Source organism: Sciurus carolinensis, chromosome 1, assembly GCF_902686445.1.
Source record: "Sciurus carolinensis chromosome 1, mSciCar1.2, whole genome shotgun sequence".
NCBI lineage: Eukaryota > Metazoa > Chordata > Mammalia > Rodentia > Sciuridae > Sciurus > Sciurus carolinensis.
Window position 1 is genome coordinate 61332200 of NC_062213.1, and position 23952 is coordinate 61356151.

At 40.7% G+C, this 23952-nt stretch overlaps 1 protein-coding gene across 4 annotated transcripts in view; it reads left to right on the top strand.

Moving 5' to 3' along the window:
- Jph1 (junctophilin 1) overlaps positions 1–23952 on the top strand; it is a 76620-nt gene that overhangs the window by 46884 nt on the left and 5784 nt on the right. For all 4 annotated transcript variants that reach the window (XM_047518261.1, XM_047518267.1, XM_047518275.1 and 1 more), the window contains exons 3-4: positions 9771–9889; positions 19576–20222. In XM_047518261.1, coding sequence (XP_047374217.1) covers positions 9771–9889; positions 19576–20222 — 766 coding nt within the window. The remainder of the gene's footprint in view (positions 1–9770; positions 9890–19575; positions 20223–23952) is intronic.

Sequence of the window (23952 nt, forward strand, 5' to 3'; positions counted from 1 at the left end):
CCATACTGTTTAGCATCAAAAACCCAAGAGAGGAATGAGTCCCTCTGTTATTCACTAGTTAGGCACATCTAGACAGAACAAAGTGAAGTGGCAGATTGGCGACTCTGGGATTTTAAGAGCCATTTCAGATAGAATCTTCATGATAGAAGATGGGATCTTGTTACCTTAGGGAATGTTTTTCAACTTGGGTTCAAGGAGATCTAAAGGCTTTGTGTTATTTTTAAGGAGTGAATGGTGATTTACTTAATTTTTTAAAACATAAGTATTTACAAAATGGAATTGTTTGAACACCAAGGGTGTGCATTTAATAGACATTTGCAGCAGCAAGTGGGGATTAGGCCAGTTTATGATCCAGTAAACAATAAATGATCAGTCTGTTCTTCCACTGAATACCTCTAGTTGCCATCACGTGTTCTGACCATTACATAGTCTTAAATTGCTCTAATTCTTAGCCATAATTTAATTCATACCCATAACAGACCCTTGGCAAAAGACAAGAAACATAATACTGAAGTGAAAATTTAAAAAAAAAAGCTTTGACATTTTAATTCTCATCATTATCCAGAAGTAGTTCTCAGATCCTGAAGACTACAGAGTTCTTATTAGACACATCCAAGTGTCTCTGTGACAGTGCCCAAGAAAAAGTGTGCTTCTGATTTTATCTAACTCCATCTTATAGAATATGCATCCACCTTAAAGTAATCTGGTCTACCTGGTGTTGCCAAAGGCCTACTAGCCAAAAAAAAAATTTGACCTAAATATTTATCATTTAGTAGCCAGCCAGATTCAGTCAAAAAAATACACCGTCTATATAATTTGTCATTAGGAAAGACAAACCTTATTTTAATCAACTAAAAATAACACCTAGAACCATAAAAGTCTTACTTTGATAATAACTTTATATTTACCAGATTACCTTCATATTTGTCACCCAATCTTAACCCCTTCTATTTCATCTGACCCAATGACCACCTTTGGCAGTGTACACTTTCCCCCTGCCCACAGCTCCAGGGCTTCCATGGTGGTCCCCATCCTTCCTGAGTCAGGTCTTCGCCTCTGCGTCAGCCACATTCTACCTCCTCTGCTTCTCCCAGAGAAGAACCCTGCTAGAGAAAGATGCACAATCATGGAGACCCAGGTCAGGGTCTCCCAGCCCCACTCAGCATTTCTGTGGTACAGCACTGATTCCTAATTTTCACCTCTTTAAGCCCTCAGTGTCTCCACTGTCCCTCAATTTCTGCAGAAGACAAATAATGGACAGTTAACTAACAAATACCCTAAGTTATCACTTAGCACTTCATATAAATCAATCCTGTTCTCAGACTAACTCTACACATTAATATTGTCCCCATTTAGCAGGTAAGAAAATTGAGGTACAGTCAACATGATGAACTGGGGTGAGAACCCAGATATTTCTGGTTCCAAAGCCCTTGACACTCTTGTTCTCTTTCAAACTTACTGTCCTTCAAATAACCTTAAAACATTGAATCAACTCATCCCTTTTTTAAAAAATATTTATTCCTGTTTTCTTTCTTTCACCTCATCCACGACATGGCTCCAACAATAGTCGTCTTCTCAAAGCTTCATTTTCTCCTGTTCTCTGGGCATCTTTCTTCTTACCTTCCAGCAGTATCAGTTCTCATTTACTTAAAATGCAAGTAAAATGTCTTTTCCTTTGACCCAGCTAATTCTTCTGGTTACCGTCCAAATTTCCTTCTTCCTTTCTGGGTCAAAAGTCTCCAGCATGTGCCCCACACCTGCTTCCTCTACTTCCTCTGCCCAGTTCCTCACCGACTCCCTTCCATCTGGCTTCAGCCGTGGCCTCCTTATTCCAACTGCTCCCTCAAATAGGTCTCAACAAATTCAGCCACCTTCACTCAGCCCTCACTTTCCCCAGCACAGGGAGATTGACAGACCATTCCTCTTTCAGATCCTCACTGCATTTCCAGTGGCTGCCAGAAATCATAGATCAGCCAATCAGGCTGAGAAAAATGCAGCTACCCCAGAGAAAAGAGAAATTCTGATATGGCCCACTTAACTCCTGAAAGGAGCCCAAGATTTACCCAAGAACTTAGAGGGGTTCTATGGGAAGTTCACCAGCAATGCGTATGTTCCCACCTCTCAGGTTATAACTGCTATTTTCTCCACCCAGTCTCTAGGACTCTTTGGTTCCAGTACTCAATTCTTTGCTTTTTGACAAGTTCAGCCACCTTTCCTTGAACACATCATCATGCTCACATTTCTGTTTATTACCTGGACCTCTACTTTGCATCTTAACCCTGTATTTCCAACTATAAATGCCTGTCACATAAACTCCTACTTATCTAAAACTGAGTGTGTCCTTGCCTCCAAACTATAGCAGAGCCTACACAATTCTCTGTCTGTAGTAAGGCCAGGTGTCTGAATACCTACTTGGAATCTTGGGGTTATCCCTGTTGTTTTTCTCCTTCTCACCCATTTATCCCTTCCACTAGGATATTTGAAGATGGCTTCTATGGCAAGTTTTATGTCAAGAGCTAACAAAGCAGACAGGATGCCTGTTCCCATATTTGAAAGTTCTAACACTTCTTTCCAAGAATGTCCAACAGTTATTCCTTTATGACTGTTCCCTCAGAAATTTTTCATCTTGGAAAACTGAAATACTACACCCACTAACAGTCCTTCCCAAGTCTCCAGCCTCTGACAACCACAATTCACTTTGTCTCTACAGATTTGGCTATCCTAGGTGCCTTATACAATATTTATCTCTTTGTAACTGCCTACTCGACTTAGCATAATGTCTGTGAGGTTTATCCATGTTGCAGCATGTATCTAAATTTCATTTTTAAGGCTTGAATAATACGTTTACATATACAATTTTTTTTGGGGGGGTGGGTACCAGGGATTGAACTCAGGGGCATACAACCACTGAGCCACATCCCCAGCCCTCTTTTGTATTTTTTCTAGGGACAGGGTCTCACTGAGTTGCTTAGCACCTTGCTTTTGCTGAGGCTGGCTTTGAACTCAAAATCCTCCTGCCTCAACCTCCAGAACCACTGGGATTACAGGCAGGCACTACGCCCAGCTATACCAATTTTTTTTGTTGTTGTTTATTCATCCATTGACACTTAGGTTGCTTCAAACTTTTGACTATTACGCTGCTATGAACTTGGTGTGCAAATATCTCTGCTTTCGATTTTTCTATGCATATATCCAAAATTGAATTGGAAGACCATGTGACAATTCTGTTTTTAATTTTCTGAGGAGCTGCCATAGTATGTTCCATAAGAGCTGCAGCCACTTCACCTTCCCACTGGCAGTACCCAGGGGTTCCAGGTTCTGCACTTTCTTGCCAGCATGTGTAACTTTCTGGTGTTTTGATAGTAGCCATTCTGATGGGCGTGAGATAGGATCTAGTTGTTTCAATTTGCATTCCCCTGGTGTTGAGTGATACTAGCATCTGTTCATATTCCTGTGGCCATTTGTGTATCTTTTTTTGAGAAATGTCTATTCAGGTTCTTTGTTTATTTTTTTAATAGGTTTTGTTGTTGTCGAATTGTAGGAAGGTTTTATATATTCCGGATACTAACCCCTTATCAGATATGTGATTGCCCACTTACTGGGTTGCAGGTGGTTAAGTTGTAGAGAGATATTTTAATCTTGTTTAATGGTAATGTGTTTGAACTTTAAGATGACCCTCATTAAAAAGGACTTTCTCCAAAAATTATTTCAAGAATAAAACATGCCTTAAGTTTTTTTTTTTTAATATCACATTTTTCTCAAATCTGAGATAAATAACATGGGGAGATAAACCTCAGATAATTTTTCTAAAATAACATTTTATTGTTATCAAATAAAATTTAGGGACTGGGCATGTAGCTCAGTGGTAGAACACTTGCCCAGCATGTGAGATGCTCTGGGTTTCATCCCCAGAAACAACAACAACAAAAAAGATAAAGTGGAATTACCTATTATTTGGCATATTCTAATTAAGGATTAAAAATGTGACTTTGACCTGGCTATCCAGAGAGTAGAGCCTTTAAGCTTATTAAGTTGTTGATGAGATGTTAGGGAATAAAGTCAGGGAAGAATGAGGACTTATTTTCTAACCGTGAAAATGTTCTAACCTAGAGAAAATCTTATAAAAGGAGACTGAGTCGTAAACTGCTGTTCCCAAGTCATGACACCTGTGCCCTGAGGATTAGCACACTGACAGGGACTAGAGCTCAAGAAACTAGTGTAACACGTTCATTGATCCAGGAATTGGCTTTTTTGTTTTGTTTAAATATCCTGCCAGTTTCCAGAAAGTGCTTTCAGGGCCCTCTAATCAGTCAGATACATGATGGCATTCCTGACGCTGGGAGTCTAGGAATTGTGTGTGTACGTGGAGGATGATTTTGCTCCCAGTTTCCTGGTAGTCTTAACAAGAAGGGGAAACAACAGATTGTGTAGTCCACATTGTATGATACAAGGAAGCAAACCAGTTTATCATCAGAGACCAAATTTTTCCTGGAACTAAACAATGAGAGAATTGTGTCACCTGAATCTCAATAAACATGACAACAGTACACATAATGGACAGCATTTCATGAAAGATAAATAAACATTCTTTATGAACCTTGGCTCCCTCTCTGCCCTGACAGAAAGCCAGGGACTGATACTGATTCCTATTCTGCAAAGACATTTCTGTGATAAAGTAATGTGGTTTGACTTTTGATCTTTTTGACAAGAACCATTTGTGGCTCAGATGGCCTTGACCTGATCTCTGACTAATAAAACTTCCAAAGTCTGTTTTCTAATACGTTTGCAAAAGTTTAGACCTGTGGAGTATCAAACACCAAACTTCAAAAGCAATATTATGCCCCTTAGTTTACCTTGTGCATCTAAATAACTTGTTATCTCTTTTAGAGGAAAGGAAGACATGATCTCCTGCATTAGCAAATAGGATGAACTATTCACTGATGATATAACATGTTTTAGACCAGAATCTAAGAATTCAGTCTTCTAGTTACTACTTCAGGTCCTTTTATTTTTTTAAATGACAATTTATGAAGAAAATTAACATTCTTGAAACAGTAGATGGAATAGATGGGGACACCTAAGAAATAGTCTTCCCAAACCACATTTCCTGAGAGTAGAACTATAGCACAATCATTGTCCATTCTAGATTAAAGTCTTCATCAACTGTCAGTTAATCTATGTGTAAAAGATTGAGATTAGAAGGTGGAAGACATCTAAGGGCCCCATGTGTTCCTCAGCACCAGGAGCATCGGTTTGTCTTACCCAAGAACCAAATCAAGATTGGAAGACCAGTTTCTTACCAGGTGCTAGTCACCTAGAAATCATGGCTCTGATATTCACCCGAGATTTCAGCAGTTGGTTGCTTATTCCCCTATCAGGAATATTCCTTGCTCAACAGACTAATTTCTTTTTTAAAAGGGCTGCAACTGTCTGCACAAGATAATTGGTTTTCTCAAATCTAGGTCTCACATAAATGAATAATGTCACAGTCCAAAAGGAAGGCTCACAGGTCATATTTTTTGCATTTTATCCCCCATGATGCCATAACCCACAAAAGAATTTCTGGTTATTGTCGGGCACTTTCAAGAGAACCAGAAGAGAAATAAAATGGCAAAGAAATGAGCCCTGCTTTTGCAGTAACCCTAATAGGATGGTAATGCTGTGATCAGGACAGGAGCAATAGAAGGATTGAGGATGTATTTTGAAGGCAGTGCCAACTGGATTTGCTGACAGTAGATGGGGCATGTGCAGGAAAGAGGGGAGTCAGGGACGGCTCAAAGGGTTTTGGCTTGAGCAACTGGAAGAGTGGTATTGCCATCAATTGAGATTTGGGTTTTCTCATGCTATATACCAATTGCTCTTATTTTTAAATTTGCTAATAATTTGCTTTAAATACTTGGTTGTCAAAGCAAATCACAACAACAGACACTGAACCAATTAAAGGATAGCGTCTATCATCAAGTTTCAAGAGTTGGATCAGTAAACTATCTTTGACTTAATACACACAACATTTTAAAAAGACATCAAAATCTGTGCATGTCTTTATGTCACTGGGGATTGAACTCAGGGCCTCACATTTGCTGGCAAGCTTTTACCACTGAGCTAAACTTCCAGCCTCTAAATCAGCATACTTTTGAAGCAGTTTATTGTTGAAACAAGAATGTATAAAAAGTAGAAGTAGCAAACTTTGTAAATGTCAGGTACAGTTTTACCTTTAGCAGAATTGTGGTACATTCTAGATTAAAATCTTCAGCAGCTGTCCTGGAGTAGACATAGGAGATATTAAAAACTGAAAGTCCGAGTAGATATTTAAGGACCTTGTGCAGCATGTTCCTTAGCCAGAGGAGGAGCGTATGTGGGGCATGTTCAGTGTTCGGTTGAATATGCTTTTTATAAAAGCATTGTTATGTTTAAGAAAAATTAAATGTCAGGGGTAAAAGTGCAAAAAAAAAAAAAAAAAAGATTGAGAAAACTACTTCCAAGTAAGGTGGACTGAGAGGTTATGAAGCATTGTTTTGGTCCTAGAAAAATAATTTGTAGTTATGTTCTTAACTCTAAGCAATGATGCCTGGCATTAAGAAGTCTCAGTTTCTGGTGTGTCTGTTTACATCTGACCTCAGCAGGGCTGGTGCCTGGGCGAAAATCATAAGGCTCTATATCAGCATCATTCACCATTCTCATGGCTTCACCCAAATGTCGTAACTCTCCACCAGTTAAAACTTTGGCTTATTTGTAAAATTATAACCCTAAAAGTCAGTAACTGATGCCTCATGAAATTGCTTCCAGTTACTTTTACTGCATTCAGCAGGAGAAGCATATGTGATAATAGTATGTAGAGATTCTTAAAAGGCTTAAAACTTATAATTGTCATCTTTTGAATGAATGAAATGTGTCTTGGGCTCTATGCTCCTTTGGTGCACGTATGTTTTCCTTGTAACCAGCTGCAGCAGGAAGGCATCCCACTGAGTAGTTTCAGCTGATCTCTGCAGACTGCCCCGCCTGATCCTGCACCCCAGGAACAATGGCATGTCTGTACCAGCTGGCTGATTAAAGGGGTCGTGTGCAGCTCTGGAACTGGGCCTGGGATTTGAATACATGAATTCACTAACGTGAGCCAGAGGCAAGTCCAGATTATTCCTGGGTGAAAGCTAGACATGCCAGTAGCCGTGGGCACGTGTGACTGATGGTAACAACAAACTCGGAGCTCCTGTTCTGTTCCACACCTCAATATTAGGTTCACCAAAAGCTCTTGAGCAGACTTCTGGGTTCAGGTTTGGATGTGGTTTTGACAGGCTGTGCAGTAATACTAATGTGTAGAGTTGGGCTAGACAGGAAGATCCTCTCAGTTCAGTCTTACGGGAAAGAATAAGTAAAAAAGTGGCAAATGAGACTCCCCTGACGCTGTGCTTCCAAATTGTATTTGCAGAAGGGTAAGCTGTATTTATCTGTACTCCAGTTTAGCTTATTGTCAAGAGTGATGGAGATAATACTACCATCTTATTTGAGTGTATGATGGCGTATTGCAATTGTAACAGAGTAAGTGGTTATTTTTGAATTTTGTAGAATTATCATTGAAGGGCTAGCGGACTACATTATAACGCAGCATCGCTGTACTCTTATGGCTTCATTAATTATGATACCTAGACATAATTAGGCTCTAGCTAAGAATAGCAGATAAAATGGAAAATCATTCTGGGAAAAATTCTGAGAAGCTGAAAGAACATTAACAGAGTGCATCCCCTGACTCTCAGACACAGCACACAGAACAAAGCCTCTCCTACCATCAAGGATGGCGCCATGCAACCGGTTTCTACAGTGGTTGCTTAGGAAGACGTTCTCTTAGCCTCTTGATTTTGTTTCCATTTTGTGTTTTAGGATACCCTGTAGACAGAAGTAATCAGAAATATCCTGCATGATTTGGAAATAACTGTTTCGATGGCTTAGAATTTGATCCACTCATTTTTAATTAATAGATTCCATTTTTTTCGACCAGTTTTTGTTACTAGAAAATTGAGCAGAAAGTACAAAGAGTGCCCATCTGCTTCTTCACCCCACCAAGGCCCACATGCACCTTCCCTTGTCTTGCATTATTGAGTGCATTTGGTACAACTGATGAGCCAGTATTGATACGTTAGCATTCGAGCCTGTCATTCACATTGGCGTCCACTCTCCATGTTGTGCTCTCTGTGGGTGTTGACAAATGCCTAATGTCATGCATCTCTCCGCTCCACTGGTTCCCCCTTTTCCCACTTGTACTCTGAACTCCTGGCACCCACTGTCCCTTTTATTGTCTGTATGGTTTTGTCATTCCATTTATTTGTAAGTAACCATCCAGCTGTTCTAAGGAAGCGTCATTCATTTCTTTATCATAAAGAGACCCCAAGTAGTGTGTCAGATGGTGTTCTGTGCATGGCATTGGGATTTATAGCAGAGGACCGAACATCAAAACTCCCACTCTTCATGAAGCTTCCATTCTAGTACGTCAAGCCTCCAGGCTCAGCTGGGTCCTAAGTAGAAGAGAAGTGGACACCATGAGCGCCCAGGATGAGAAGAGGGAGTTGGAGAAAGTAGGTTGAGGATGGAGTCTCCTGCCAGTGATCTCAGGCTGGCCCCATCCTCCTGTTTTTCCTCTGATCGTGCATCTCTGTGAGTTGGATCTCTTGGCATCAGCAGTTGTCAGCTGTGTTTCTCCCTGAAGACCAGCTGCACAGGGCCATTTCCCAACTCTTCCCTTCTCTGTTGTCTCTGAGAGATGTGCACGTACTTCTGTCAGACTTCCATTCAGCTTTTACTATTAGCTATTTATAGCCCTGCCTACTGCTAATAAAATATGATAGAAACTTTAAACGCTTACACAAAATAGGCACCCGTAATCGCCATCTAAAGACTACCTAGACAAGGTCTGCCTCTTTGGAAGTGGACAACCCCTGGTTCTCTGTCTGACCTCCACATCCTCTCTGCTGGGACTGGTAGACATCCATTTCCTGTCTTGCTCTAAGAAGCCCAGTGCTTTCCCTGCTGCCTTCTGCCTTGCCCTAGCCCTCTGGAAGGAGTAGAGGTTTTGGGGAGCGTGGAAAGGCCAGGGAGGGGATGGAAGACCAAGAGATCCATTTTGTTTTTGTCAGCTCTGCCCCATTGTCATTTTTATTTCATTCAGGAAACTTACTTAAAAGTCAACTAAGTGGGCTCTTTGGTAACCCTGCCGAGTAGGCAGATGGGAGACGGTAGTGTACATCTCCCAGCAACACACCTTGTAGCTTTACGCTGGTCACCTGAAATTGGCCATGTGAGAGTTTTTAAGCCATGGACATTGGTAAAGAGTACCAATTATAGTTTTTCTAATTTCCCCCACAAAAGCCACTTTAACAGATGTTCCTTAATCAAACTTTTACATTGATTCTACTACAGGAATTCAGTCCACAAACACTACTAAATCATATGCTGAAGTGCTACTTTCCATAGTTCCAGGGTGGGTAATGCCAAGCACAGTCAACAGACTTGATCCAGTAAGTTTTGACAACCAGGCTTAACATCAGGCTACACAGGCCCCACTCTGCTTTATTTTCCCTGAAAGAACAAAGGTGATTTACAGGTACCTTCATCTCTTGTTTTCATTGAAATCTCACAGGGATAGGACACTAAAACTTGGTATTGCAGGTGCCAGACTATGATCATAATTAACATTTCTTTTCTTGGCTGGATGCTTGCTTATCCACATGTAATTAATAAGGAGCCATTTTTGCTGACTGGCCCTTTTGTACCCCATGTAGGACTGCACATGCAAGAGCGAAAGCCGACGCTGCTGACCAGGCTGCGCTGGCCGCCCGCCAGGAGTGTGACATCGCGAGAGCTGTAGCCAGGGAGCTGTCACCTGATTTCTACCAACCAGGTAAAACCTTCTCCTTTGATGGGAGATATTGAAGCACTAGCTTTGATTTTCTTTTATTTCCTTTTCCTTTGTCACATCAAAGGTCTGTGTTCAATGAATCTCAGTAATACTGCAAGTAAGTCGGAGTGTATATTAAGTAACAAATATCCCCTCAGGTTTTCAGAGAGATTTGGGGGCTTTGTCCCTGCCTGCCTCTGCACTCCCAGCCACACATGCCCCCCAAGTTTGAGCCAAGATCTCTAAACAAGACAGGAATCTGAAAGTATCTGACTTAGGAAAAATTGTTTTAGCGACAGTTGCACTTTCCATCACAAATATCCCCAGATTCAGAGGTACCTACCATAGTGGCATCAGCAGTAGAAGAAGAACCAGTGAGTACTATGGGGTTTTTGTTTGTTTTTTTTTTTTTTTTGGTACCCAAACTGAAGCTCAGAGGAGTGTTGTTAGTTGGTAACCATTTGAAGTTAGACTAATCCTAATAGATTAAGGGGGGAAATGCATGTCGTAATGGAAGAAATTGAAAGTGACAACCTTAAAAAAAGTTCATCTTGATCACCTGCCTCTCAAATATCATAAAATAGCAAACAACAAATATTTGCAGTAAGTTTAAATTTAACTCACTTCCCAGTAGTTTCCTGGTAGGCTGTTTCCATTCCTTTTTATAATACACTAGAAGGGTTTTGTGTTTTCAAAATAGCTATGTCTTTGAATGTATGTGTCTCTATTGTTTTATATGCAGCATCTTTCTAGTGATTGTTTTCAGAGATAAACATTTTTAGGTGAGGAGGTCAAATGTTCTAAATTTCTATTAAAATTTATATTTTCATGGTAAAGAATTCCACACGTTGGTTTTTATTACATCAGTCAAGTTGCATATCACCCCATCCCTAGCCCAGCCCCCTGAGCAGTGTTGGTGTTTAGTTTGCTTGTGGTTCTGCTGAGGGTGAGACATTAGACCCAGGGGCATCTCTGAGTCCCAGTGTATAAAGTAAGTGAATGGCAAGAGTCATAGAAAATCTAGAAACTTGGCTTTAATAAAGGATAGAGTAGTAAAAAAAAAAAGTGACCTGCAGATTTGGGGGTATGTCTTCTTTTGTTTTTTGTTGTTTTATTTCATTGTTGTTGTTTCTTACAAAGAAAAAAGACAGTAAAGGGCCAGGTTAAGAAGACTCAGTTGTTTTTATATAAGAAAGTCTACAGAGGGACCCAGGTGGATGCAGAAACATTAGGTACTACTGTCACAGAGTGAATTCTCCAAGAGCTCTAGGCCAACATAGAGGCAACCACTGATACGGGTGTTTTCTCTCATGTGCATCTCTTGGAAGTCTTTGGGTAGATTTGAGTCCTATATACATATTTATATTTTGTTGGGAAAGGTCCCTTTGATTTCCTCTTCCAGTACTGATAGATAGTACTGGAATCAACTGTTTTGTTCACTCTTCCCCAGTGTGCAAGTACTTTGGTGAATTAGCCTGTCCAGGAGGTAAGAGCTCCCGGCAAACCAAAGGGATGTTCTGGTCTCCCCAGGGTGCTGCCATGGTAGAAGCTGGACAGTGAGGAGACACTGGTCTTGGGCTGCTTTGAAAGCAAACAAACTTACTATTGTTGTCTGCAGACACCGAGTCTTGGAGGTTGTTAATCCTGCTGGGGAATGGGGTCCCTCGAGAGTTCTGCTAGGTGTGAGCAAGAGGGAAATGATATGGAAGATCATCTCAGTTTTCCAGCCTGAATGGTTTTAAAGGCCTTTTATGGTGTAAAAGCATTTGAGGGGAAAGAAATATTGTGGGAAAATGTAATTCCACCCCTTCTTAGCTAAAACAGCCTCATATAAGCAAGTCAGTAATGAATACATCCCAGGAGCATGAGATGACGGTGGGTCTCTTGGCGACCAGAGCTCTGGGAAAGGCTGCAATTCCCCTTTGACCTACTGCCAGCACTTCCTGCAGCCACTGGAGAGAAGGCCCTTTCTGTACTGAGCATTACAGATCTTCTCAAGGGCCTTAACTCATGCTTTCCACTCTGCGTTTAGAGTGACCAAATCACATAGACATTTGCTGAAAGGCTTTGAAGGACTTCTAAGTCAGGCTGCTCATTGAATTTACATATCTCAGACATAAATATTTCCATTGTTTACCATGCCTAGAAGCTATAAGCCCTGAGAAAAAGGATGTCTGTCATAGCTTATATTTTGGACACTTATCATGTTAAGTCAGTTTTTCAGGATCTGTCAGTGTTTTCAGTCATCCTCATTAAATCTTGTGGCTTTCGTTCAAAATATTATTCTTCTATAGATCAGTTAAAAATGCTGGGGGAAACGGCCATATGGGACATTTTCAAAGAGTTAAGTTCTTATAATGAAAAAGCATACAAATGGATATATGTGAGGGTATGTATAGATAATTACGTTGACACAGCGAAACCTGAATTGCCATAAGTGTAAGTGACATACATAGTGAGTCACCCCCAAGAACTCAGAATTTTGCTCCCTGGGGGTTAAACTTGAAAATGAGCCATGATACTGCACAGAGATAGGTCAGATGATCTGCAGTGATAGCGTGGCTTTAAGAACTGCAGGATTTCCTCCTAATATGACTGGGCATATGAAAACACCTCCAGAAAGAATTGGTAACCCAAGGAAGTAGAGAAGAAAAGTGAGTCGCAGAGGCAAAAATTGGCAGTATCCATCCAAACCCTGTCCAGAGGAGAAGCCTGAGCCAAACCTGGGATCTTTGTAGTTGCACTGGCAAGGATGTTGGGGAGGAAGGATGCAGGGAAGTGTAGCCAGTAGTGTATGGCTGTCTTGGCAAGATCTTCCTGACCCAGGAGATGGCTGCATCAAGCCAGCTCAGCTTGATGCCATTAGGTCATTGATTCATCTCATGCTCCTTGTCCCCATTCCTCATTCACCAGTAACTAATTTTGATTAAGCTTTGTCAACAGGGAGAGCTTGCTGTAAACTAATGAATGGGCTTTTCAGTATTATACATCAGTCTTGGGAGCTGTGGTAATGGGAGTCTGCCCCAAGCCATGGTTGTGCTGATAAAATCATGTTCCTAAACCAGGAAGACTGAGATAAAGGTTTGGAGGGTGATCACCAAGAAGATAAAGGGGTTGGAGAATAGGGGCAATTTGGGAAACTATACCTGGGACTCTTTGTCCTATAGTTTGTTTATTCCCCATCAAGATTCTTGTTTTGTTCTTAATTGCAAGTTATATTAAATAGGATATAAAAATTGTTTTATGTATCAACCGAGCTGGGCATGGGTCAAAGTAATTGAATCACTGTCCCAGAATGTGGTGAACGTATTACTTTGAGCCCCTTTGGGAAACAAGTAGCCCACTTCCTTAGGCAACATGCTTACTGCCCTGTTTAAACAGGTTGTGCTCACACACAGAGTACACTCATTATTTAAGGTAAAAGAGAAGCCTGTAGTGTAGATTATTATGGACCAGTTTTAACAAAGCTTGCATTTCCAGTAAGAGTTAGAAGTCTTTAAAAACATAATTGCCTGTGTCTATCATTGATCTGTCCTATTTTGGGTTAAGAAAAAGCAAGCATCCAGAAACAGATAGCTTCTAAGCTTACCGTCCAAACCTAAAATTCTGGATGCATAGTTTTTATGAAAAAAGGAAACCAGATGATCCACTAGTACACATGAAGTTAGTAATTCTTAAGTTTGCTGGTTATTCTTACCACATATTCATTCCCATATATTCAGTTTCACCAAATATGCATTAAGTCAGCCCAGAGCAGGGCACCAGAATAGATGTCCCACAGCTTACAGGGCTGTGGTCACAGACATTGTGGCATGGTTACAGATGGGACTGTAAGGTCCTATAGGAAAGGATGGAACAAAAGTGGTCCTGCTACTAGTTATATTATCTTTTTAGAGTTGTTCAGTCTGGTCCTCTTTGATTGATTGAGAGTCTCCTGAGAAAATGCCTAATGTCTGTTTAATGACTTCTGTCACTACACAGCATTTGCTATGGGCACTGCCCTTGTAGACATTTGCTTTGGGGACTTTTCATGGTGCTGCTCCTGCCCATAGCCAGCTCACGATGGCTCACCTCTGAAGTTCAAACTGGATTCCCTGCTGCCACCATCTGCCATTGTACACAACCTTTGTGCCAACCATGACAACTTACCTTCCAGTGTCGGCAGGTGGTGTGCTGACTTATTTCATATTGTGTAGCATGTCACTGAGCAGGTGACCTGCATCTGACCACTTCCCAATTTGAATCGTCAGTTGGGACAAATCCTTTAGAATTCATAAATAGTGTCTGTAAAAACCCAAGTAACTTAAAAAATGCTGACTGCATCGGTACTTGTCATAATTGCCCTCCCTGGAGGCATTCTGGCTAGTCCTCTTAATGAACTGCTGCATCTCATCAGCTTTATGTTGCTGGCACTGCATTGCTAACACACACTACCACACAGGACAAGTAGCAGGCACAGCATGTGCCTTCCAAGAAAAGGCTTCCAGGAAAAACTTCTGTCCTCTGCATTATATTAAATGTCTTGTTTAAAATGCATTCCATCTTCCTCTGGAAAACCTAGCTGTATATCCTTATTGTTTGGCCAACTGTCACATGACTGTGCCACTTTGGTACCATTTTCAACTGGATGTAGTCATGTGAGGCTAGTGTTAGGTCCACATTAAGTAAATGTGAATTTTTTGCATCCTCTCAAACACCTGTGACTGGGTATATTAGAATCATCTGGGACTGGGTACCATGGCACACACTTGTAATCCCAGCAGCTCAGGAGGCTGACAGAGGAGGATTGCAAGTTCAAGGCCAGCCTCAGCAAAAGTGAAGTGCTAAGCAACTCAATGAGATCCTGTTTCTAAAGAAAATACAAAACAGGGCTGGGGATGTGGCTTAGTGGTCAAGTGCCCCTGAGTTTAATCCTTGGCATCCCCCCCAAAAAAGAAAATCATCTGGAGCATTAGTCGAAATTAAGATTTCTGGGGCTTTGATTTGTACTTATGAAATCAGAATCTCTGGGGATAGCACCTCAGATGCCTCTGCTGGCAGCAAATATAGGAGCCAATGGGAGTTGGTGATTTCTTTAGCCATTTTCAAAAGAATAAGAAAGCTAGGCATTTTTTTAATCTAAAATTTGATGTTAAAATATACTTTTATTGTTCTGGTAAATTCTTTTTTTTGTCATGGTGGTAGCACCATGGATTGAACCCAGGAGTGCCCTACCTCTGAGCTACTTCTACAGCCATTTTTATTTTTTTGGAGACAGGGTCTGATTGCCCAGGTTGCCCTCAAACTTGGAACATTCCTGCCTCAGCCTTCTGAGATTACAGGTGTGGCAATACAACTGGGATTACAAGTGTGTGCCACCACACCAGGCTATCCTCGATTCTTTGAGCTCAACATATTTGGAGTATCATCAAAGCCCTGTTGATGAATCTGGGTGGATATACCTGAAAAACTCAGAATAGTAGGCAAAAGTAATCATATAAGACATTCTTTTCCTCATGCACTTGGGACAAAAAAACTGCACCACACCAGACTTCTGAAGTTGAAAGAGTGATCAGACTGGTGTTTGAGAGTTAATAAACATAATAAGAAATACATTCAAAGGAGTCCAGAATTTAGCTTTTAGCTTCATAAACCCATTAATGCAAATTCCTTGAATGGACAAATCATCTTCAACTTGGCCTGTTACTAAAAGTATAGTAGAAGTCAAAAGGTGGGAAAAATTCTGTTTACTCTTTATAAAAAGCATGTCGTTATGGGTTGGGTATAATGAGTTCCGCCAGAAGCCCTTGTTTAGAGGTAAAGTGAGTGGATTAAGAGAACTGTAACCTAATCAGTCCATCCTAGTTTGAATAACTAGGTAGTAACTGTGGGCAGGTGGTATGTGGATGGAGCAGGTAGGTCACCCACGGTGTGCCTTGGAAAGGTGCATCTTCCCTAAGGCCCCTTTCTCTTGCCCTCTCCCTGCTTCCTGATTCCTCCATGAGCTGAACAGCTTTTCTCTGCTGGGCCTTCTCCTTTCACCGTCATGTGCTATCTCACCTTGAACCCAGAGCAATAGAGATGGTCATCTATGGACTGAGACCTTGAAACCATGAGCCCCAAATACTTTCCCTCTAAGTTGTTCTTGACAGGAATTTTGGTCACATTGATGCAAAAGCTAAGTAACACACATATGTAATACATAATATGTAATATTCAAGTTTTATAGGAGTTTTTCAGTTAATTAAAGTATAACCAAATGTGCTATCTTGAAAAACTTACTTTTTCAGGGCCAGGGTTGTGGCTCATTGGTAGAACACTTGCCTGGCACATGTGAGGCACTGGGTTCAATTCTCAGCACCACATATAAATAAATAAATGAAATAAAGGTCCATTGACACTAAAAAAAAATTATTTTTCTTGAACCAGTGTAACTGAATTGCCTAAGTGTCTCCCAGTAAACAGCCTCTTGTAGTTGTTAGAGTTTCCTCAGTCTCCTCCTTAGCTGGCAGCTCTTTGGTTGGGGAACTCAGAGCAACTCCCATTTCTGCTGCTCATCTCCTTTCCAGAGTAAATGCAGGTGAGGCCAAAGGTCACAGGGATAAATCCTAAGTTTGTAAGCTGCACTGTCACAGTCACATCTTCAGAATGAAACACATAGGCCTTTTGACATCTCTCTCACAGTTCAGTTGTCTCTTTACCTTTTCCTTCCAACTTTAAGAATGCATAACTAATAATGTTTTCCATCATCTACTGTTTTTTTTTCTACATTTTTCTCTGTGTAATTAAGTTAAACATTAACATTTAATGTACCTACATCTTGAGATAGATATTGGCAATTTTTGCCAATATAACTTCTGCACTTACCCTTTAAAGACATTATAAGCACTTAGTCATTTGTGTAATTGGTTCAGTGTTATGTGGTTTAAATTAAAATTTCATCAGCTCCATGAGTCTGGACTATTTTAATTATCTTTGCACCATACATTCACTACCAGACCTAGATGGGTAGGTTCAGTAATACTATAAAATTGAATGACAGTGAAGCACAAATAAAGATGACATTTTGGACGAAGGGATGAGGGGAAAATTTGTGAGTAACACACTCTGTTGGACTCTCAGGGAAATGTACTTTACCACAGAAGATGAGGGATTGTAAAAGTAAATCTTCAGTAGAATCACAAGGGGCTTCTCCCTAAAGGACCAGTATGAATGACCTTGTGAACTTTAAAAGATAGGGACGAAGGCTGGGAGTGCAGCTCCGTGTTGAGCTGATGCTAAGCATGTGTGAGGTCCTGGATTTGATCCCAAGCACCAAAAATAAATGAAGAAATGTAAAAAGCAGGACCGAGTCTGCTGATGGGGAACATTATAACCTCTTGTGCTTACAGTGCTTCCTCCTTCCCTCAGTGCTGTGTCCAGGATGCAGCACCAAGGAAGAATTCAAGAACAAAGTTGTCATCCTTTGCACCTATTACATTTGCCCCTCTTCATCTAAGCAATACCTCTTGCTGGGCTAGGAACTCATAATGCCATCTTTGATGGAGGAGTTAAAAGACCGTTGACAATTTTTAAAAGAGGACAGTTGACCAAGCCTGGTGGTGTGTACTTGTAATCTCCATGATGGTGGTTGAGACAGGAGGATGAAGAGTTCAAGACCAGCCTGGGTAACTGGGGAGACCCTGCCTCAGAAGGGCTGGGGATGTGGCACAGTGGTAGAGCATCACAAAAATGGGGTCAGGGATGCTTACCAAATTTGGAAAGGAAATCTCAGTTATTGACAAGTGATGTTAATAGAATTGGGAAATTTAAATTCCAAGGGGTGGGAAAATTTCCATCAAAAGACAGAAATTGTGATAATGCTGTTGGTTGGAACCTTGGTGCAACCTATATTTGTGCATTCTCAGGAAATCTCATTTCTGGCTTTAAAAATGTTCTGTCATATGTTGCATTATATTTTACCTTAAAGGCTACGCAGGAGCTACATGACTTCAAGTCTTTAACTGCTAAGGCTGTTACTACATCAGTAAAATGGGGATGACAGCAGCTACTTCCTAAGTTTTTGATGGGGCTTTATGTTTTGGAAAATGCCTTGCATAATAAATAGCAATTTAATACATTAACTTATTACTCAGACCACCATGGGAAGAACAGTTAAGCATATTAAGTGTGTAACATGTATTTTTAACAAGTAAGGATAATTGTTCTTTAGCCCTCTGTAAATCTTTGCTAGCTTGGAGTGAGGGTGGGGTTGGCGGCAGGAAGGAGGATGAACAAGACTCAGGACTGTGGAGTTGGCAGGAGCTGATCAGTGCCCTCGAAGCAAGTCAGAGTGGATGACTTCCCCCCTTACAGACTGAGAGATGGTTCGTCAGCTCCTGCACATTTACAAAGGTGGCCAGCCACGTTGTGTGTGACCTTGACCTCACCTCATGCAACGGAAAGCAGCTGGAAGGAGTAGTAGCCAAAGAATGCACGTGACTGGGGGCTGGGGAGAGGCAGAGACCTAACATGCCCAGAAGGAGGGTGTTGCCTTGGAGAGGTGACCCAGGGTCCCTAAGCTGCTCCCCTTGGGACCATAGGCATCCTTAAGTGCTCTCGGCCTGTACCATCTTGTGGTGTACTCCGCTTTACGTCTTACTCCCCATAAAAATGCACTTTTTAAAAAATGAATGTTTTTCTGTTCATAGAAAATAACATGATTGTTACAATCATGAAGTATATAAAGTAAATAAAAATGCTGAGGCCATGGCTGGGGATATAGCTCAGTGGGTAGCGTGCTTGCCTCACATGCATAAGGCCCTGGGTTCAATCCCCAGCACCAAAAAAATAGAAAAAAAAAATCCTGAGGCTAAAAATGCTTAGTCTGTAGCATCAAAGACAACTGCCTTGCCTTGACTTGTACACCTGCAGAACACGACTAATACAAATCTGTTTGTCACAGCTGTGAATGGATAACCTGGAAGTGGTTTGTATAGCACATCCTAAACCACAGACGTTGTCCCCAACTAGAAAGTTTTAGTAATCCTTTGATGACATGTCATTCCAATATGCAGTTATCTACAAGGATTCTTTTACAATATGGATACTTAAAATTTTCAAATAGAGTCATTTCTTTATATAAGAATATGCTTTTTATCTTGTAACTATACAGTGCAAATTTGGATAAGCAGGTTAATTATGGTGTTCCTCTACCAACATGAATTTCACCTCTATGTTCTACAGATACAGAAGAACAATTATTAGGGAAGTCACAGGGCTGGGGTTGTGGCTTAGTGGTAGAATGCTTGCCATGTGTGAGACATGGGTTTGATTCTCAGCACCACATATAAATAAATGAATAAAATAAAGGTCCATCAACAGCTAAAAAAGAAATGTATGTGTATTTATATATACATATAAAATAAAGATATTGTGTCCATCTACAACTAAAAATATTTTTAAAAAACAATTATTAGGGAAATCAGAATTGGTTGACTTTTATGATTATCAAAATAGGACAAATAACAATGTATTGTCCTAAAAGCACCCTTTCAGTAATAAACAGTCTCTTTCCCTGGAGAATAAAGTGTACTCATGCTTAGTCAAAGCCTTGTAAATAGATTTAAAGGGAAAAACTTTTAATCTCATTTATCAAAAAACTGTAGAGAAACCTGATATATGAGACTTTATACCTTATTTTTCTTTTATTTTTTTTTCTTTTTTCCCAGGCCCTGATTACATCAAACAAAGATTTCAGGAAGGTGTAGATGCTAAAGAAAATCCAGAAGAAAAGTTACCGGAAAAGCCACCTACCCCAAAGGAATCTCCTCATTTTTATCGCAAAGGCACGACACCCCCCGGGTCTCCAGAGGCAAGTCCCAAACAGAGCCACTCTCCCCAACCTTCCTCCCCAAAGTCCATGAAGAAGCAAAACCCCAGCTCCGGGGCCAGACTCAATCAAGATAAAAGGAGTATGGCTGACGAGCAGGTGACAGCTGTCGTCAATAAGCCCTTGATGTCAAAGGCTCCCTCAAAGGAGGTCGGAGCCATCGTGCCCCAGTCCAAGTACTCTGGCCGCCACCACATCCCCAACCCCAGTAACGGGGAGCTGCATTCTCAGTATCACGGCTACTATGTGAAACTGAATGCCCCCCAGCACCCTCCAGAACATGTGGAGGACGATGATGGAGCAAGCCAGTCTTCCTCAGCACTGGTGCACAAGCCATCGCCCAACAAGTGGAGTCCCCCCAAACCTGTGACAAAACCAGTTGCCAAAGAAAGCAAAGCTGAGCCAAAAGCTAAGAAGTCTGAACTTGCTATACCAAAGAATCCAGCAAGCAACGATTCGTGCCCTTTGGAAAAAGAAGCCAATTCAGTAAGTCTCGCCACAAGTATTTTCTTTTTCTTCCTCCCCTTTGGTTCATTCAGGGAGGCACAGAGAGTGCTGCGCATCTTGATAACGCCTGAGCTTTCAGAGGTCCTCAGGACCCAGGGTTATTTAGAGTATAACACCTTTGTAGCTTGAGACAGCAAGAGCTCCCCAGGCAGCAAGTTCAGGTGCCTACCTTAGACACATTCAGGCAGTTGAGACCTGACCAGCCCAGGACCACCTCACGTTCCAGCAAGCCTCTGGCAGAGCTTGGTGAACTTCCTGGTGGCTTGTGCTCTGACTTCTAGAAGGGAATTATGCCTTTCCCTCTCAGAGCGCTCGGAAGTAGTTCTGAACCCTCCCTTGACCCCCACCATGGCCAGCATCTTTACACAAAAAAAAATCACTTCTAGTATCGTGAATTCTTCTCATAAATGTTTAGCTTGGGTTTTACTTAATGAACCAGGCTCTGCAGCAAGAACATTTTTTTTCCCCCAAAAGAGAATTCTTTTTTTTCTTTTTTTCTTTTTTTTTTTTTTTTTTTCAGTAGTTTAAGAGAATGACTTTGGTCTTCCAACTTCAGAATGTGAATGTTCTTGACAATTTCAGTTTTCTGGTAGATACTAGTTATTAGTATCTATGAGACTCAAATAAATGTTTGAGTCTCAAACTTTTATTTATTATTCGCGTTAATGATAAATGCCTGTACTTCTTCATATTGGATTTGTTGAATAATATGTGGAATTAGTATGTTATCAAATTCTGTAGAATTTATATTAACCTGAAGCTAAGTAATTATTTATTTAAAAAAAATTTTTTTTTGACCTGGTACCTATTCACATACCTTTGGGACCAAGTGATGGGTCCTAAATGTAACTAGGGAATAAGCCACAGCTCCCCTGATATGTACTAGTTATGTCAGAGACATGTGCATAGTGATGTAGACTAGTGTCTTGGCCAATAAGATTATAGTACAACCATTGGTATCCCAGTTTTATCTGTTCCAATTAGTCATAGGATTAAACTATCAAAATTCATCTTTTGAATTAACTTATACTTGAAATTTCTCATATCTCTTTTGCTAATGTCTATGAAACACTGGCTGTCTTTTTTCCCCCAAATTCTCAACTTTTAAATGAGCTCAGTATGAATTAATCAGATTAACTGGATTATCCAGGAGTCAACCTCCATGGAGGTTTTCAGAATAAGCTAATATTATGAGATTCTGGCTGTTCAATAAGCATTCATTTTTAAAATGTTCAACATTGATTTGTCAGTATTCTGATATTAAGTTACTATTATCAGTGCTGAGTTTGTTAAATGTAATAATCATTTCTCTCATGTATATCCATGAGATAGAATAAGGAAATAGAATATATATCTAGTTCTAGATAGATAGATCAGTATTATCTGATTTATAGGGGGGAAATTCAAAGAGCACCAGGCCTTCAAACTTATACCTTTGCATATCTAATAGTGTGTTCAGTGGACTTCCATAACTCTTTATGGGAAGCATATGCCTCGATGTCCTGTTCGTTAGACTGTGGTTTAAAAAAAAATTTTTTTAAAAACCTGTTGAGTTACCTAGTTCTTACCTGCAAGCATCTTCTGTGAAGCAGGACTGTAGGTATATTTGGTGACTTCACAACGTCCTTATTTAGGAAAAGCATCTGTTCTACTTATGTGAGGAATCATGGTTCTTGGATTTGGCCAGGCATCCTCTATATACAGAGATCAGTCTTGAGGGTTCCTGTTCACACCCCAGGGAGAGAGGGGGCCTAGCAGTTCTGCAGCCTCCCAGGCTTCAGGCTGCCCCTGTGTATGAGGGTGACAGAACAGGAAGTCACTCAGCACCTTTGTGTGAAAATGTTATCTTCTTCATGATGACAGAAAGCTTTCATTCATGGTCCTGATAACCATCTCTTCCAAGAGTTAAGAAGTAACACCATCATTACAAGAGTGGCCTTTTAAACTGTGGACGATTACATAAAATTTTGAGAAGAAGACATTGTGTAAGTTGGAAGCTTATAAATTTAAAATTTATAGAAACATTCACACTAAAGCTAACATTTGAGGGGAACCCAGAACAAATCAGTTAATCCTCTTTGTAGGCTTCAACTTGAGTCGGAATCTCCATTTGTAGGGTGGATGACTGTTTTAGTCAGCTTTAGTCACTGTGACCAAACACCCAATGAGAACAATGAGAGGAGGAAAAGTTTATCTGAGGCTTACAGTTTCAGAGGTCTCAATCCATAAATGGCCAACTCTATAGCTCTGGGCCCAGAAGGGTATAGAGGAGGAAAGCATCTCAGGACATGGCAGCCGGAAGCAAAGAGAGCTCTGCTCACTAGAGACAAAATATCAACCCCAAAGCACGTTCCCAGGAATCCACCTCCTCCAGCCACTACGTACCTGCCTACAGGTACCACCCAATTGATCCAGATAAGTGGGTTAACACACTGATGAGGTTAGAGCTCTCATAACGCAATCATTTTGCCTCTAAATTTTCTTGCATTGTCCCACACATGAGCTTTTGAAGGACACCTCATATCTAAATCATAATGATGACCAACCTGAATCTGGGATTTTATAGTCAACCAGCTTACATGATTGAGTCAGTACTGCCTAGTGGCTAAGAGCATGGATTTGAAACCCCTGGGTTCATATCTCAGCTCTGCTGCTTTCCTGCTGTTTAACTCTGGGCAACTACTCTTGTGCCTTGGTTTCCTCATATGTCCCTATCTCACCATTAAAGGGTTAAATTGTTAGAGTTAACACAAAGTTCTTAGCACAGTGCTGAGCACAGAGTGCTCAGAAAGCATTGCCTTTTACTATGTTTCATTTCAACAGTGGACTGGTCGAAATGTAAATAATTCCTAAATATTCTAATGGACTGGATGCATCCTCAGGATCACCCTGGATGTTGATCTCCCAGAAATACAGAAAACCTTCTAGGACACAAACTAACACTTAGAGCAAATTAACAACTTGAGTGTGAGGCAGGAGAAGGGAGGCTCTGCAACCTTAGGAAACTTGTGGTACATATGAGCGTGGTTACCTATGGGCTTATATCCGGGAGCTCACATCCTACATGATATGGATATTCATATAGGGTTTTGCAACATGGTGACTGTGGTAAGAGCCAGAAGAACTGTCTTTAGAGCCTTATTACAAGGCAACAAGTGAAGAGTCCTGCAATCAGGAATCTCCACCTATCTGAAAGCTGACTGTACTTTTTCTTAGCCATTACCATGATCAGCTTCTAAGTTTGTTTTTTTTTTTTTTTGCGGTACTGGGGATCAAACTCAGGGCCTTGTGCATGCAAGGCAAGCACTCTACCAGATGAGCTATCTCCCCAGCCCTCTAAGTTGGTTTTGAGAGTACCTGATCTTTCTTCTGAATTTATGCAAAACTTAAAGCAACCCTATAGATCAAGTTTGAATCTCACCAAAAAAAAAAAAAAAAGTTCTTGTAACCGAGTTTTGCTATTAATACTAAATTAAATTTTGCTTTTTGCATAGGATTTTAGTTAGGGAAGTTTTAGGTTTTATGTAAATAAATCCTGATACCAGCAGAAAATTTCTCACAGTTTTAAATGTGAATGTTGTCATTCTTTTTTCAAAAAACAGTTTTAGTTGTAGATGGACACAATACCTTTGTTTTATTTTTATGTTGTGCAGAAGATCCAACCCAGTGCCTCGCACACGCTAATCAGTGGCGCTACCACTGAGCCACA